The sequence below is a fragment of the Pempheris klunzingeri genome, chromosome 21, assembly GCF_042242105.1.
Source record: "Pempheris klunzingeri isolate RE-2024b chromosome 21, fPemKlu1.hap1, whole genome shotgun sequence".
In the NCBI taxonomy this organism is placed as follows: Eukaryota; Metazoa; Chordata; class Actinopteri; order Acropomatiformes; family Pempheridae; genus Pempheris; species Pempheris klunzingeri.
The window spans coordinates 20,966,521-20,982,075 of record NC_092032.1 but is presented as its reverse complement, the minus strand read 5'-3'; the positions used below and the strand labels follow the sequence as shown (position 1 = coordinate 20,982,075).

Sequence of the window (15,555 nt, the reverse complement as noted above, 5' to 3'; positions counted from 1 at the left end):
TCAAGTGGATTTGCATTACTGAGGGCAAGGAATCATGGGTAATGAGACTGTCCCCCTGGCAATGTTGGCTTCTGCATTTCCAGCTCGACGAACTTAAAGGTCGACACCGGCGATAATGTTTCCTGCTCTGAATTTTTTTTTAATTATTGTTTTCATGCGGTGGAATCCAGTCAAAGCCGCTGTGAATATTTTAAATGTTTTTAAGGCGAAAACATAAACCTCTCATTCTGTGGATGCTTTAGTTGGAGAGAAACTCGGCGGCTAAAAAACACAAAAACATCGAACTTTTGACTTTTTGAAATGAAACGTAAACTTAAACGTCACTGAAAACACAGTCTGTCACTCAGTCTCTGCTTCTCAGAGACACTTGAGGTGTGAATCTCACAATTTGATTCGATTCAGTTCCTCTGGGGTCACAATTCAGTTCACAATCAATTTTCTATTTGTTTTCAGACCCCCGCTGTGCACCAAACCATTTACTGATATTTGAGCTCCACTCAAGTGCAGCGTGAAACGTTAGTGACTCGTAAACTAACTGGTCTCGATTAAACTCGCTGAGTTTTGATTTGGAAGAAGTTACCAGCAGTCATTTGAAAGCATCTTCCAGTAGTCTGCCTCGGTGAGGCGAGTGGACACCGGTCATCGGTTAAATGTATTTTACAGGAATAAAAACGTCCAAAAATCATCCATAATAATATGGATAAGATAAGATAAGATAAGGTTTTGGAGCAGCACAAGCACAGAAATAAGTTTAGATAAAAGGAGAAAAGTCAAAAACAAATGATTAAAGTATGAAAAATAAAGATATAAGATTTATTATTATTATATTTCTAATAATTAGTGCAGTAATGTCTAACTAGTGTGATTAAAGTCAGTTCAGTGTCGTATATAGAGAGTAATATTACACCAGAATACTATCTAATATGATTAATGTTCAACCTTTTTACTGTTGCTGCTTTTACTTTGTTAGGTGTTTTATCTGTTTTATTTTGAAGGAGAAGCCATTAAAGCTGATAAAGATTATTCTCCTGATCTATAGTATAGATCTATAGACAGCGTGGGAAATATTTCAGTTTGAGGCCTTTCACAGCGTCTGTCCTCACTTTTTCACCTGCATCTCAAAAGGCTGCTCTCAAGCTGGAAGCAAAATGGCGGACACCAGAAATAACTGGCCGGCCTCCGTCTGCCGCCACACGTGGGATATTTGTTCGCCGTACGGATGACATCGTGCGTGCGAGCAGTTTGGCGATCAGTCGCCTCGTTTCTTTAAGCCTCCGACAGCCGAACCAGAGCGAGCCGGCGTCACAGATCACAGCTTTCAGGACAAACTCCTCCAGATGTAACTCTGATCCAGTTTGAGCCAAATCTGTGTCCGAGCTTCACACACACACACACACACACACACACACACACACACACACTCTCACACACACACACACACACACACACACACACACACACACACACACACACACACACACACACACACACACACACACACACACACACACACACTCACACACACACACACACACAGAGTTCCTTATGATTCACGTCGTCTGTTTGTCTCTTTCTGATAAATTGATTGATGGATCAAGAAAACCTGCTAAAAGATACCAGGCTGTGTGTGTGTGTGTGTGTGTGTGTGTGTGTGTGTGTGTGTGTGTGTGTGTGTGTGTGTGTGTGTGTGTGTGTGTGTGTGTGTGTGTGTGTGTGTGTGTGTGTGTGTGTCTGAGTCATGGTATACACTCATCATGTCTCCTGGTGCTCCAACAGATGGACAGTAGGCGACACACACACACACACACACACACACTGTATATATACAGTATATAGACACACACACACACACACACACACACACACACTCAGGCCGGCAAAAAGGCTGTTTGATCAGTGTGAAGATGACATTTCAGTTTGTCTCTGACTAAAAGAGAGGGAGGGAAGTGGGAAGGAATAAAGGATAAAAGAAAGATGTGAGCGGAAAGTGAGGAAAGACGGAAGAACGAAAGGAGGAAGGACGGAAGTGTGGATGAAAGGAGGGAAAAGTGGGAAAAGTGGGATTTATTGGGGGATAGATAAGTGGAACGGGAAGGAGCGGAGGGATGGAAGTGAAAGGAGGGATGGAAATGGGAGAAACAAGTGAGGATGGGAGAAAGATGGCGGCACGTAAAGAAGGGATGACGAAGGAAAGGAAAGAGGGAAGGAAGGAGGAGCAGGAGAAACAGAAGAACGAAGGGTGGAGGGATAGAGGAAGGAAAAAACAATACGAGGGAAGGAAGTAATAAAGATGGAGGAAGAAGAAAGAAGGGAAAATCATGAAAGATGGAAGAAGAAATAAGTGACGGACAAAAGAGGAAAGGAGGCAAAGAAAGGAGGGATGAAAGGAGGTGAAGCGCTGGAGGAAGTGAAGGTCAAATGAAATAACGATGTCAAAAGTAAAAGAGAGAACTTTGTAGTAGTCTGTGATCGCCCTCATGGACCAATCAGGTTCCAGCCTCACGAATAATTAATGAGCTCAGACTGGCTCCTCTGCTCATTGAAACATTGATAAGGTGATCAGACCTGTGTGTGTGTGTGTGTGTGTGTGTGTGTGTCTATTATTACCTCCTCTGACAGACAGCCTTCTCTACTACAGTGACAGTCCCGTTAATAATTCACACTCCTCCTCCTCCACCCCTCTTTTCTTCATCCCTCCTTCTCTGGTCCTGTTTACATCCAAGTATTTCTACACATTGAACATTTAGTGCTGCATTAACCCTTTAAAATCCAAACCTCAAACTGTCCGTCTGGACTTTTTTTTTTGCTTATTTGAAAATGTCCTGTGAGTGAGTGCTTTTGTCCATTTTTCCCGGAAACTTTCAATATCTGGCAGTTATTTATGATTTACTGCACATTATAAGAGTGTAATAACAGTTTAAAATGAAGACAAACACAAAAAAGGAATTTGATTTTAGAGTTTTAGTGGAAAAAAACAATGCAATTGAGCACGAATAACAGATTTTGCAAGTTAAAGTTGAAATTTGGCTAAATATTGGTTGTAAAGAGCAAAGTCTCAGCTTCCAGAAACCGTCTGATTTTTTTCCGGTTAGCAAACCGTGACGTAATTACGGTAAAATCAAATTGTCAAATTAAGTGCGCCGCCATCTTGGCTTCATGGTCGTCGCCATCTTGTTTTTTTGGAGCCAGAAGTGACATACCGACCAATCAGAGGACGCTTCTTTATACAGACTGATACCGACCAATCAGAGGACGCTTCTTTACAGACTGATACCGACCAATCAGAGGACGCTTCTTTATACAGACTGATACCGACCAATCAGAGGACGCTTCTTTATACAGACTGATACCGACCAATCAGAGGACGCTTCTTTACAGACTGATACCGACCAATCAGAGGACGCTTCTTTATAGACTGATACCGACCAATCAGAGGACGCTTCTTTATACAGACTGATACCGACCAATCAGAGGACGCTTCTTTATACAGACTGATACCGACCAATCAGAGGACGCTTCTTTACACAGACTGATACCGACCAATCAGAGGACGCTTCTTTACAGACTGATACCGACCAATCAGAGGACGCTTCTTTACAGACTGATACCGACCAATCAGAGGACGCTTCTTTATAGACTGATACCGACCAATCAGAGGACGCTTCTTTACAGACTGATACCGACCAATCAGAGGACGCTTCTTTACACAGACTGATACCGACCAATCAGAGGACGCTTCTTTACAGACTGATACCGACCAATCAGAGGACGCTTCTTTACACAGACTGATACCGACCAATCAGAGGACGCTTCTTTACAGACTGATACCGACCAATCAGAGGACGCTTCTTTACACAGACTGATACCGACCAATCAGAGGACGCTTCTTTACACAGACTGATACCGACCAATCAGAGGACGCTTCTTTATACAGACTGATACCGACCAATCAGAGGACGCTTCTTTATAGACTGATACCGACCAATCAGAGGACGCTTCTTTATAGACTGATACCGACCAATCAGAGGACGCTTCTTTACAGACTGATACCGACCAATCAGAGGACGCTTCTTTACAGACTGATACCGACCAATCAGAGGACGCTTCTTTACAGACTGATACCGACCAATCAGAGGACGCTTCTTTACAGACTGATACCGACCAATCAGAGGACGCTTCTTTACAGACTGATACCGACCAATCAGAGGACGCTTCTTTACAGACTGATACCGACCAATCAGAGGACGCTTCTTTATAGACTGATACCGACCAATCAGAGGACGCTTCTTTATACAGACTGATACCGACCAATCAGAGGACGCTTCTTTACACAGACTGATACCGACCAATCAGAGGACGCTTCTTTACAGACTGATACCGACCAATCAGAGGACGCTTCTTTATAGACTGATACCGACCAATCAGAGGACGCTTCTTTACACAGACTGATACCGACCAATCAGAGGACGCTTCTTTACAGACTGATACCGACCAATCAGAGGACGCTTCTTTATAGACTGATACCGACCAATCAGAGGACGCTTCTTTATACAGACTGATACCGACCAATCAGAGGACGCTTCTTTACACAGACTGATACCGACCAATCAGAGGACGCTTCTTTATACAGACTGATACCGACCAATCAGAGGACGCTTCTTTATAGACTGATACCGACCAATCAGAGGACGCTTCTTTATACAGACTGATACCGACCAATCAGAGGACGCTTCTTTATAGACTGATACCGACCAATCAGAGGACGCTTCTTTATAGACTGATACCGACCAATCAGAGGACGCTTCTTTACAGACTGATACCGACCAATCAGAGGACGCTTCTTTACAGACTGATACCGACCAATCAGAGGACACCGACGCTTCTTTTGCACATTACTAACAAAACGTAACTTTACAGCACAGGTTGTGTCTGAATCTTTCACTCTGCTTCTGAAGAAGTGACCTGAATTTAAACAAAACCCCACTTTTAATTCACGGCGGCACCTTCTGAAGTAGAATTTTATAAGTCTGAAGTTTCAGAGCCGAACTTGAGCCTGAGAGGAGGAAAGACTTTATTAAAGCAAACATGACTAGAAGACTGTGTAGACTTCCATCCAACCAGACTCCTGTTTGGAGCCACTGCAGCCGCCTGAACAGAAGGTTAAAGGTTAACTTTACCTTCACATGTTGACCCGCCTACTTGTTTTGTCTCCTAAATAGTGAAAATGTGTTCAAACCACACACACTGAAGAAGCTCATGTCAGGAAAGCGGCCACAGCTGTAACCAAACGGACTGGGTTCAAACCCTCAGGCCGGACCGTGACCTCTGACCTCTCTGAGGAGGGGTTGTTGAGATGAGGCGAGCTTTCTCCTGAGGGAGCAGCAGAGTCGCCGCTTCCCTTTGACAAACGCCAGATTGTGGACAGAATCCTGGTGGATTTTCCGGACCAGAGCCAGAGCTTTGCACAGCCGGCTAACTGCTACAGAGCGGCGCTGACTAATTTATGCAGATGTATTAATAGATCACAGGCAGCTCTCACCAGGCCGCCGAGCTTTCTCTCCTCAGAAAAAAAGGCCAAATAAACAAGTGAGGGAGAAAAGAGCTCTGTCTTCATGCTGCAGACTAAAAGGCCGGCTTCAGAAGGAGCCAGCCGTTTGCATATCCGCCTCCCGGATTTGTTTGATTTTGTTTGGCATTTCTTATTTATGCATTCGCTTATTTTCCACCAGACTTCCCCACCAGAAGAAATCCAACAGCAGACGTCCTCAAATACTGTCGTTATTCCCAAGACGTTAAGAGAAGCGTCATCATCGCCCCACACACGTCGATACTATCAGAGGAAAAATAAAAACCCAAGACTTTAACAGGCCACATTAAAGGAAAATCAGAGTCTCAAACATGAACCGTTAACGTCGTGTTTTGGTGCCAGTCCAACCATCACACTCACAATCATACAGGCAGAAATCTATCAGCTAAGAAATAACGGACAGTCCATACCTGCTTCTTTACCACCTGATCCAACCCAGTTGGATCTGAGCAAACCATTTAAAACACCAACATCCTACAGTAACACAAACTAACTTACTGTTCATGGCAGCCATGATTCCAGGTCTCTCTCTGTAGGGATCCTTTCCATAATGCTGTCACACACTTTGAATAACAATCTGAGCCTCCACCAGACTCCATTGATAAAAACAGTAATTTTACCTCATAGAACACAGGAGTTGCTGGTTTACTGCTGGATTAATTAATTAGTATATTTGTGACATTGTGTGACTTTGGTGTTTTAAAGAGTTAATTCAGATCCAACACAATGTTTGTGTGACACACAATGACACAAACAAACTGACCAATCGAGGCAGTGGTAGACCAGCAGCTCCTATGTTCTGTGAGCTAAAATCCCTGTTTTAGTGAATGTAGTCTGGTGTGTGTGCTGTTTGTGGTTAAACCAAAAGGATCTTCCAGGTCTCTCTCTGTAGGGATCCTTTCCATGATGCTGTCACACACTTAGAATAACACTCTGAGCCTGTCAGTGGATCAAACAAGCTCTTTTAGTGGACCTACTGTGATCAGGTGCAGTTGTCCCAAAGGATCACGTTGCAGCCATTGCAGCCCGTTTGGTGTCTGCTGGCTGAGGTGATCTACTGGACCAGTTCCAACACTTTTACTAACTACCAGTCACTCAGACAGGCTGACAGTCTAAATATTAGTCTGACATTGTCTTGACCCATCCATCCAATGTACACATGTATCGTATTTCTTGTGAAGACGGTCTTGAAGTCTTCGTCCTGCCTGCCATGCCAGGTAGCACCGCCAACAAGCTCCATGAGCCAAATAATTAAAATAATTAGATTAAAACTGGTCCAGTTTTGGTAACTTTTTTTAAATGGTCCATCGTAGCAGTTTGGTCCAAGCGATGCAGGTAAAGCACCACCTGTGAAGACCAGTTCTAGGGAAAAATAATGTTTGTTTCTCATGATTGAGGCTTGACTTTCTTTCACTTTTGCTTATAAAAGTCTTTCCGAAATTGATTATTTGTACAGAAAACTGTGGTGATTGGTTAAATCTGCCAATATTCTTCCAGTTTGACCATTTTTAGAGGAGAAATTGCAGAAATGTGAATGTGAAAGTGCACAAATTGGGTTAAATGTGAGCTTACAGATTCCTGGAGGGACTGAATAAAACTCCCATCCACTCCCCTGATAACGACACATATTCTTGTGTTGTTTGGTACAACCCGATGAGACGTTCCCACCAATCTACAAGGCAGAACCAGGTGGAATATACCTTTAAATATCCTACCCTGCGTTTATGTCCCGTCATGTGATGTTGCCATGCGTGATATTTAAGATTCATATATAAAGAATGAAGTGCTTTGTCTTTGGCAGCTTGTCACAGAAGATTTTACAAAGTATTTTCACCGGCACAGATGACAGCTGAGCTCATTAATATTCATAACAACAACATTTATTTTTATGACCTCATGAATATTGCGCATTTGGCGGCGTTGGGTTTCGCTCCGAGCGTCTTTCTCTGCGTTCTCCATCGGCGTTTCAAAGCTCCTCTTCCTTCCTGCCCTCCGGTTTTCCTCCCGTCCTCCGTCTGACTGTCCGTCCCAATTAGGAAGGATGTAAGCGGTGGGATTTACAAGAGGAGATTCACACACACACACACACACATCACAGCTACTCAATAGAAAACTAATTGATTTCGGCTTCTTTTTGGCCCGATGGAGGGCATGGATGGATGGAGGAAGAAAGAAAATAAAGGAGGACGGAGGGTTGGGAGGTGCACTGAAGGAGGAGCCGGGTTTTGTCTCAGTTCAGATAAACAGAGGAGACAGGAGCAAGACCGTGGACTTAATCTGTTTATGTAAGAGAGAGGGAATCAATCGATTTCACAAGTCATTAGATCACCAAAAAGTGTTCAAATGTCTCAAATCCAGGTTTAGTTTGACTCATTTTGTTGCATTAGTTTAGTTTAAAGCATAACGCAGCTGAAATTCACTTCAGTTATTTATTAATTTCCCACTCTGTCATCTTCTTTATAGTTTCGCTGCTTTCATTAGTTAAAAATAGTCCATTTTGACAGCTTTGTTTTCCTTCACTTTGATTCTTCAGTTCATCTTAGGTTCAATCCCAGCTGGAAGTGGAACTACAGCAACATTTACTCTAATTAATGTGGTTGCATTCGTTAATTCTATGACTGTTTCTTTTATTTTGAACACAGTCAAATGTGTAACTGTGATCTCACTTGTATTCACCAAACATCACCGATTAGCTCATTTTTTGGCAACTCTTGGTCGGTGCGACAACCCTTTATGTATGAGCCTTTAAAGTTGCAGCAGCCGTCGTGTTTGTTTCCACCTGGTGGACGTCAGCCCGGTATTCTCTCTCTTTTAGCTCTGTTTTTGGTCACCACCACCTCCCGAGGGAAATATCTGTTAGTGTGCAGATTCATCTGGTTTGATGGGATGAATGAGGGCAGGAAGAAACAAACCAGACCATAAATGTGCTGCAAAACCAAAACTAGAAGCAAAAAGGCTTTCAGCAAGCTTTATTTTGAAAGTTTTAGCGAGTTGTTTCTCAGCACGCTTTGTTTTGAAAGCATTAGGAAGTTGTTTCTCTGCTTTATTTTGACAGTGTCAGGGCGTTTCCTCTCAACAAGCTTCACTTTGAAAATGTTAGGACACTGCTTCTCAGCTTTATTTTGAAAGAGGAAGAACGTTGTTTCTCGGTAAACTTTATTTTGAAAGAGTTAGAAAACTGTTTCTCTGTTTTATTCTGAAAGTGTTAGGTCGCTGTTTCTCAACTTTATTTTGAAAGTTTTAGAAAGTTATTTCTAAGCTTTATGTTGAAAGTGCTAGGACACTGTTTCTCAGCAAACTTTATTTTGAAAGTGTATTATTGCTGATTTTACGGTGGAATGTCCTTTAAAAAGCTATTTATGCTGCTTTAACCCTCGATAAAGTTCCTGTTAATACAAAAACCATCCGTATTCGTTCAGTTATCTTAATTTTCTCTAAACCCAGAAGAAGAAAAGAGGAAGCCGGAGGAACCTCCAGAGACTTCATGTCTCCACACGTCACAAACAAAAACCAAAAAAAGTGACGACGATAAAAACCCGAGCGGCGTCAAAGTGAGGGATGATGAAGATCAGAGAGAAAGGGGGAGAGTAAAGGAAGAGGAGGAGAAAGAAGAGAGAAGTGGAGGCAGGCCCTCCTCCTCCCTCCAGGGGGTTTACAGTATCACTTCTCCTGGTTTTCCCCTCTTCGTGTGAAGGCAGCGCGATGCTTTCAAGGGCGTTGGCAGCCGCTGGAGTTTCCTCTCATCTTCACCTCCGTCTGTCTATCGATCTCTCCCTCCATTCCCTCACCTCGCTCACCCTTTTCTCCCCTTCTTTCCCTCCCTCTCTCTCACATTTTCTCTGAGTGAAACCCAACACTTTGTCCATCACCCTCCCTCCCTCTGGATCATCCCTTCATCCCTTCATCTCTCTGTCTCTTCTTTCATCTGCTGAAGTCTGACAACTCATCAATCGTATTCTTTGCAATTTTTTCAATTTGTCAGTCATCTTTTCTGTCAGTCATCTTTTCTGTCGGCCATGTTTTTTGTCAGCCATCTTTTTGCCGGCCATCTTTTCTGTCGGCCATGTTTTTTGTCTGCCATCTTTTTGCCGGCCATCTTTTCTGTCGGCCATGTTTTTTGTCTGCCACCTTTTCCGTTGGCCATCTTTTCTGTTGGCCATGTTTTTTGTCGGCCATCTTTTCCGTCGGCCATCTTTTTGTCAGCCATCTTTTCAGTCGGCCATGCTCTCTGTTGTTTTGTGGACCCTCTTCTACCTGTTTAACACATTCTTTATACTCAAATAAAAGGTGTAAATTCAGTCGGTGTGCAGGTGTAGCTATTTTATAGTATTCATATAATTATTCTCCTTTTATTGTAACCTAAGAAACAATCATAGATTTCACAATGCCTGTATTTGCCCTCTCTGTTTGATTTCACGGTAAAATTGCTCATTATTGAAATGGAATTTGGTGCAAACATCTTCAACTGAAACTGTCAAATAAAGGCAGCAGGCAGCTCACTAGAAGTCGCCTGAAGAAAATCAGTTTGTTGGGGTTTTTTTATACGAGAAAGTTGCAACAAGGTTAATTAAAACCTAATATGAAACTTTATTTCGCTCATAAACGTTCATGTGCAGCAAATGTGTTTCCTGAGTTAACGTAAAGGCCCTCTGAGACGCAGCCAGATGATCCCATCTGTGATTAAAATAGAAATATCTAAGTAGTTATAATGAAACTTACAGAACTCCCTCTGTGAGCTGCTTTTCTGAGGTATTTATAAAGACACACACACACACACACACACAGTGTCGGTTAAAGTGAGATGTGTGTACGGCAGAACAGAAAATAAGTTGTCAAGCTTATCTGTTTAATTGGTGCAGGAAGCTATTCATAGGATTTTAATTGCTTTGGATGAAAATCTCCCACTCTCTATTTTCATTTCTTCACACACACACACACACTCTTTCACCCTTTCTCTCCCAGCCTCCCTTTAGAAAAGCTCAAATTAAATGTAGTTTCACTTTAAAAGCGAAGGGCCTTTTTCTGTTTTCTCGCTGTATGCGGATGACTTTTGTTTCTAACTTGTAAAATCCCAGAGTTCCTGTTACCTGCTTCATGAAAACTCGACACGCAGAAACAATCTGTCGGAGCTGCAGCCGCGGCTCGAACACGCAGCTCCTGCAGGCAACGACGAAACGTAAAGACCCTCAGCGCCCAATTACTCTTCTCTGAATCATAACTCAGTCGAATCTGAACACAGAGATGTGACGCACGCATTTTTAGATTCAGTGTGACTAAAAACTTTCTGACGATATCAAGTTTATATCATATTTCCAGATGTCCATTGAGAATAAATGCTCATAAATCAGTAAAAATAAAAATGTCCAGAACTTGCCTGAGAATCATCATGTTTTTAAATTCTCTTCAGTATAAAAATAACCCAGTGATGGTTGTCGGTACGTGTCTGAGTACTCTGCAAACGGGAACTATTAACAGCTAATTCGGCGTCCTTTTAACGACGCCAATCTGCCAAAATATGGACAAATATGGGCTCAACAGTTGTAGCCCGCAGCCTAACTCACCGACTCAATGGCAGCATTATACTTCCTGTTTACATTGAAGGTGGGAAGGGGGGGCCCCGTATTGTCAGACTTAAAAAAAAGATGAAAATAAAAACTGGGGCATCTTTCATTTCATAAAGAGAGAAAAGCCAGAAGCGCACTGTAAATACAGCACATAGTGACGCTGTAGATCTTTTTCTAAGTGTGTGTTTGTAATGAAAAACGGCCCCGAGGTTAACAGCTGCTCTTCCTGCTTTCAGTCTCTCCCTCTCTCTGCCTTCATCTCCAATCTTCTTCCTCCCGTCTCTCTGCCCATCACTCCTCCGCTTGTATATTTTCCATTACTGTGTGTGTGTGTGTGTGTGTGTGTGTGTGTCGTAGTGTATTTATGCATGTATAACAAAGAACTATAAACTTATTTTTCATGCATAATGTAACAGACGTACATATTTATCGCACATATTCCTGTTTACTTCACCCGGTTACAAACGTGTGTGTGTGTGTGTGTATGCATACGTGTGTGTGTATGTGTGTGTGTGTGTGTGTGTGTGTGTGTGTTACAGGTGTCACTGTATTGATCCTAACCCTCCCTCCCTCCCTCACCCCCTAGCTATGTGGGCTGGATAATGGAGACATCAATTATTCAACAACGACACAGTCTATCACATGAAATACCATTCACTCTGTGTGTGTGTGTGTGTGTGTGTGTGTGTGTAGACAAGTATGATGTGTAATTGTGTTTGTGTCTCTTCATTCGTTTTCTTTATCTCTCTCTCTCTCTCTCTCTCTCTCTCTCTCTGACATTTCCACCAAATGTAATAATGATCAATTATTCACAAGCTCCCAAGAAAGGGCGAGAGACATAGAGAATGAATGACTGGATGAGAGAGAGAGAGCTGTGCTGTATTTAGTTATCGTAACTGTGTTTTATTGCCCTGCATGTCACTCTGTCAACTGGAGGAAGAGGAGGAGGAGGAGGATATTAAAGGATGGAGGGGAAGAGGAGGAGTGTAGGAATGCAGGGTAGAGGAGGAAGAAGGGAAGGATGAGAGGAAGAGGACGGGAGAGGAAAAGAGAGAGAGGATGAAGGAGGAGAGGTTATTGAGAGGATGAATGGAAGAGAATATGATCACGGTAAAGGGGGAGGAAGAGGAGGAGGAGGAGGAGGAGGGGAAGTAACAGAGGAGGAGCTGGTGCATCAGTTTACAGTGCAGCCAAACAATCCCAGGTTGCTTTAGTGCAGAAGTCTCATAATAACAGTCACATGGCTCCGATAACTGAGCTCAGGTTTCATCCCAGCAGCAGGAAACCGTGAGAGGAGTGAGGATGAGGAGGAGCAGCTCTTCATCACTGACATCGACATCAACTTAAACGACCGTTTTCTTCTTTTGAAGAAGAACAATTGAGCTAACAAGCTAATGTCACTGACAAATACTTAATGTCTCCTGCCACTGCTTCAAACGCCACCCCCACGCCACATTAGCGTTAGCGTTAGTGTTAGCATTAGAACTTAATCCAGCTCTGATGAGGTTAGCGGCAACGCTGTTATCAATCAGATCAAATTACAAACAGTGACTCTAGATCACACATGCTGCATCATTTTCGTGGCGGAAATTTGAATCCAGCATGGAGTGGCGGACCCCGCCACTACTGCTAAATGCTAGCCTACAGGTAATTAAACTGAATACATTGGATGCTGAAACTACTATCAAAAAATGGGGTTTGATTTAATGAAACGTTTAATAAAGAGCAAAAGATACTAACCTCCCCCTTTCTGTGTCCCCCCTCCCCTCTCCCTGTTCCCCGCCCCCTCCCCTTTTCAGGTCTGGTCGGCGGAGTCACTGTTACCGCATCATCTACCGCCACATGGAGCGAACGCTGACCCAGCAGGAGGTGCAACTCATCCACAAGCAAATCGAACAAACCGCAGAGACTGAGCTGGGCGTGCAGGGCAGATACTGAAACACACACACACACACACACACACACACACACACACACACACACACACACACACACTCACACACACACACACATATACTTGGAGCTGTTAAGCAGCTTCGTCACGTCGCCTCGTCGCTGTGGTATTTTGCTGGAGGGGGAAACGTGTTGACTTTAATACCGACGTCATGCTCAGCTTTTGATGCTGCTGCTGGAGATTAACACACACACACACACACACACACACACCAGTCCTCTGTTACATCCTCTTCAGGCTGAAATGCCCAAATCTGACGCCTGTCATCTATAATTCCCCACAACATCCTCAGTGTGTTGAGTCGGTGGTCACGCACCGGCAGCGTTTCACGACGCCTGAAACCGCGGCGACGCAGCAACTCCAACAACGATCCAGGTTTCGTGACGGCAGCTCTGTCAGCGATCGCAGGCCGGAGAGAAGGATTACAGCGAGAGGACTGTCTTTGTTTCAGCAGACAGAAAACACCGAACACCAGGTTCATATGCTGCCTCTGATACGTCCACCTACACGCAGCTACGCTTTGGCAGCAGATCCTGAATCCTGTGAATCTGCCAAATCTGGATGTTTAGAAAGGATCATTTCATCGGTTCTAATAACATCACATTAAAACAGCTACAACAAAGTCAGACAGGGAAAGAAACACACAGCAGAGGCAAAGAACTATGACAGAAAAACCTGCCAAACACCAAAAATAGTAGTAATTATCCAAAATGATCCTTTAATTCTGAACTCGATGTGCGTGTGTTTATTTCTCGGCAAAGTTTTCAGGACGTTTTCCCCTGAAGAAGTCAGTCAGAAGCTCTCGGCACAGACTGCGTATAACAAGTGGACGAGGCCACGGTGACGTCACCCGGTGGTTTGTTGACGGCCATTTTGAAGCCTCAAGTTTGGCTTTATTAGCGACGCCATCTTGTTTTTTTTGGAGCCAGAAGTGACGTTCATGCCAAGACGACCTCCTCTGATTGGTCGGGTTTAGACAGGACCCTCCTCTGATTGGTCGGGTTTAGACAGGACCCTCCTCTGATTGGTCGGGTTTAGACAGGACCCTCCTCTGATTGGTCGGGTTTAGACAGGACCCTCCTCTGATTGGTCGGGTTCAGACAGGCAGACTTCCATCCAATCAGATTTGACCATTTGGAGCCAGTGGAGTCGCCCCCTGCTGGACATTAGAGAAGAAGCAGCTTTAAGGCTTCACTGTTGTTCAAATTCAAATTAACAAACTTTAACTTTATGACATCATGTCCTAATCAAGTGACCTGAATTTAAACAAAACCCACTTTTAATTCCTGGTGGGACCTTCTGAAGTAGAAAAATATAAATATAAGGTTGAAATGTTGACGGTTTCAGAGCTGAAGTTCAGCCTGAGAGGAGGAAAGACTTTCCTATCAATGAACTATCAACCAAACATGACTAAAGGAACACACACACTCACATGATCCTAAAATCAGGAAGGCTTCTCTCGTGTGCAGCTTTCAGTGAAGCTGTGGTTTGGATGTTTCACTTCTTCTTTGTATCTTTGGACGTGAACATTAAAGCAGTTTGTCACATGTTCATGTTCTGAGCGTTTTTACTTCATTCACCCCCAGAAATACACATCTGAGCGTTTCCATTGACTTCACATGAGCTGGTGAAGTCAACGGAAACAGACGGGACGAGACGGTGAGGAAAAACATCCAGTTTCATCTTAAAAAATAAAGAAAGAAGATTGAAGATTTAAGGATGTTTCAGGGTGATTTAAGGATGTTTCAGGGTGATTTAAAGATGTTTCAGGGAGATTTAAAGATGTTTCAGGGTGATTCGAGGATGTTTCAGGGAGATTTAAGGATGTTTCAGGGTGATTCGAGGATGTTTCAGGGAGATTTAAAGATGTTTCAGGGTGATTTAAAGATGTTTCAGGGTGATTCGAGGATGTTTCAGGGAGATTTAAAGATGTTTCAGGGTGATTCGAGGATGTTTCAGGGAGATTTAAGGATGTTTCAGGGTGATTCGAGGATGTTTCAGGGTGATTCGAGGATGTTTCAGGGTGATTTAAAGATGTTTCAGGGAGATTTGAGGATGTTTCAGGGTGATTCGAGGATGTTTCAGGGTGATTTAAGGATGTTTCAGGGTGATTTAAGGATGTTTCAGGGTGATTCGAGGATGTTTCAGGGAGATTTAAGGATGTTTCAGGGTGATTTAAGGATGTTTCAAGGAGATTTAAGGATGTTTCAGGGTGATTTAAAGATGTTTCAGGGTGATTCGAGGATGTTTCAGGGTGATTTAAGGATGTTTCAGGGTGATTTAAAGATGTTTCAGGGTGATTCGAGGATGTTTCAGGGTGATTTAAGGATGTTTCAGGGTGATTCGAGGATGTTTCAGGGAGATTTAAGGATGTTTCAGGGTGATTTAAGGATGTTTCAAGGAGATTTAAGGATGTTTCAGGGTGATTTAAAGATGTTTCAGGGTGATTC

At 43.2% G+C, this 15,555-nt stretch overlaps 1 protein-coding gene across 1 annotated transcript in view; it reads left to right on the top strand.

Moving 5' to 3' along the window:
- fars2 (phenylalanyl-tRNA synthetase 2, mitochondrial) overlaps positions 1–14,624 on the top strand; it is a 122,999-nt gene extending 108,375 nt beyond the window's left edge. Inside the window, exon 10 of the mRNA XM_070853045.1 lies at positions 12,951–14,624. Within this exon, the coding sequence (XP_070709146.1) occupies positions 12,951–13,089 (139 nt within the window). The 3' untranslated portion in view covers positions 13,090–14,624. The remainder of the gene's footprint in view (positions 1–12,950) is intronic.
- Positions 14,625–15,555: the final 931 nt, after the last annotated feature.